We start from the raw sequence: 979 nt of genomic DNA, 5'->3' as shown, positions 1-979 counted from the left end.
GGCTGGACTTTTCTCGCTGATTCACTCTCTCTTTCTCAGTCTTCTTGGTTTATCACTCTCGTGCCTCCCCTCTCGCTCCCTCACTCTGGCACACAATGAAGAGGCTCTTTTTTAATAAATGGATTACATGCTCTACACTATAAATAAACACAGGAATTAAGATTCCAACTTGTACCAGCGATAATCAAACAAGATGCTGAATCCCCCTCTCGGCCCTCAGACAGGAGGGTCCCCAGGGAAGCTGCACATGTGCCTCTGCACGTGTGCTCCAGAGACTGCTCCTTGCTTTTGCGTGCATATGCTAAGGCGTGTGTTCCTGCGTGGGGCTGGGTTCAGGGGGACGATGCCCCTCTGTGTAGGACCACGTGTGGGCACGGGGGGCACGAGAGCAGGAGCGGGTGTGTGGGTGCTGCATTGCCCTGCACATTTTTCCCCCCGTGGTGGCACGCACTGCCTCCACTGGGCGAGGGGACACTGACACCTCTCCCTTTTGCTTCCCAGTGAAAATGAGACAGGATCCTCGCTGAGCAAAGACGCTGTTGCATCTGCGATGGAGCCCAGTGCCTGGTAGGTTCACAGCTTCCCACGTTCGCCGGCGACACGGGAAGACGACGGGAGCGTGGGCGGCAGGCTGCTCTGAGTCTTTCGGCAGGAGGGACATTTCAGATAAGTCTCTCTTCTTCCTCCTTACGCCCTGCAGCAGGATGCCTCCACTCCTCTCCTGCGTCCACTCCCTGCAGCTTTGGCATCTCCTCCTCCTGGTCTCGGCCGTCCCTCCTCCGGGCGTCTGGTCTCTTCGCTCTCGGGGCCTGGCAACCGCTCGGCCTCTTTGTGCCCGTCGGAGCCCCTCGGCCCCACGGCCCATTTGCATCTGGGACAGGACCTCGCTGCCAGAGAGGGATCCCCGCTTCACCCTGCTGCGCCAGCGGGCTCTGTCCCCCCGGGGGGGAGAGCTGCGGCACGCCGTGCGGCCGAGGCG

The 979-nt window shown here is 60.2% G+C and overlaps 1 protein-coding gene across 1 annotated transcript in view; it reads left to right on the top strand.

Moving 5' to 3' along the window:
• Nucleotides 1-550: 550 nt before the first annotated feature.
• Nucleotides 551-979, top strand: part of PIANP (PILR alpha associated neural protein) — a 1,690-nt gene continuing 1,261 nt past the window's right edge. Inside the window, exons 1-2 of the mRNA XM_010291527.1 lie at nt 551-567; nt 701-976. Of these exons, the coding sequence (XP_010289829.1) occupies nt 551-567; nt 701-976 (293 nt within the window). The remainder of the gene's footprint in view (nt 568-700; nt 977-979) is intronic.

Source organism: Phaethon lepturus, unplaced genomic scaffold (genome assembly GCF_000687285.1).
Source record: "Phaethon lepturus isolate BGI_N335 unplaced genomic scaffold, ASM68728v1 scaffold8470, whole genome shotgun sequence".
NCBI lineage: Eukaryota > Metazoa > Chordata > Aves > Phaethontiformes > Phaethontidae > Phaethon > Phaethon lepturus.
Note: the sequence above shows the minus strand (reverse complement) of the source record. Positions and strands in the feature narration are given on the sequence as shown.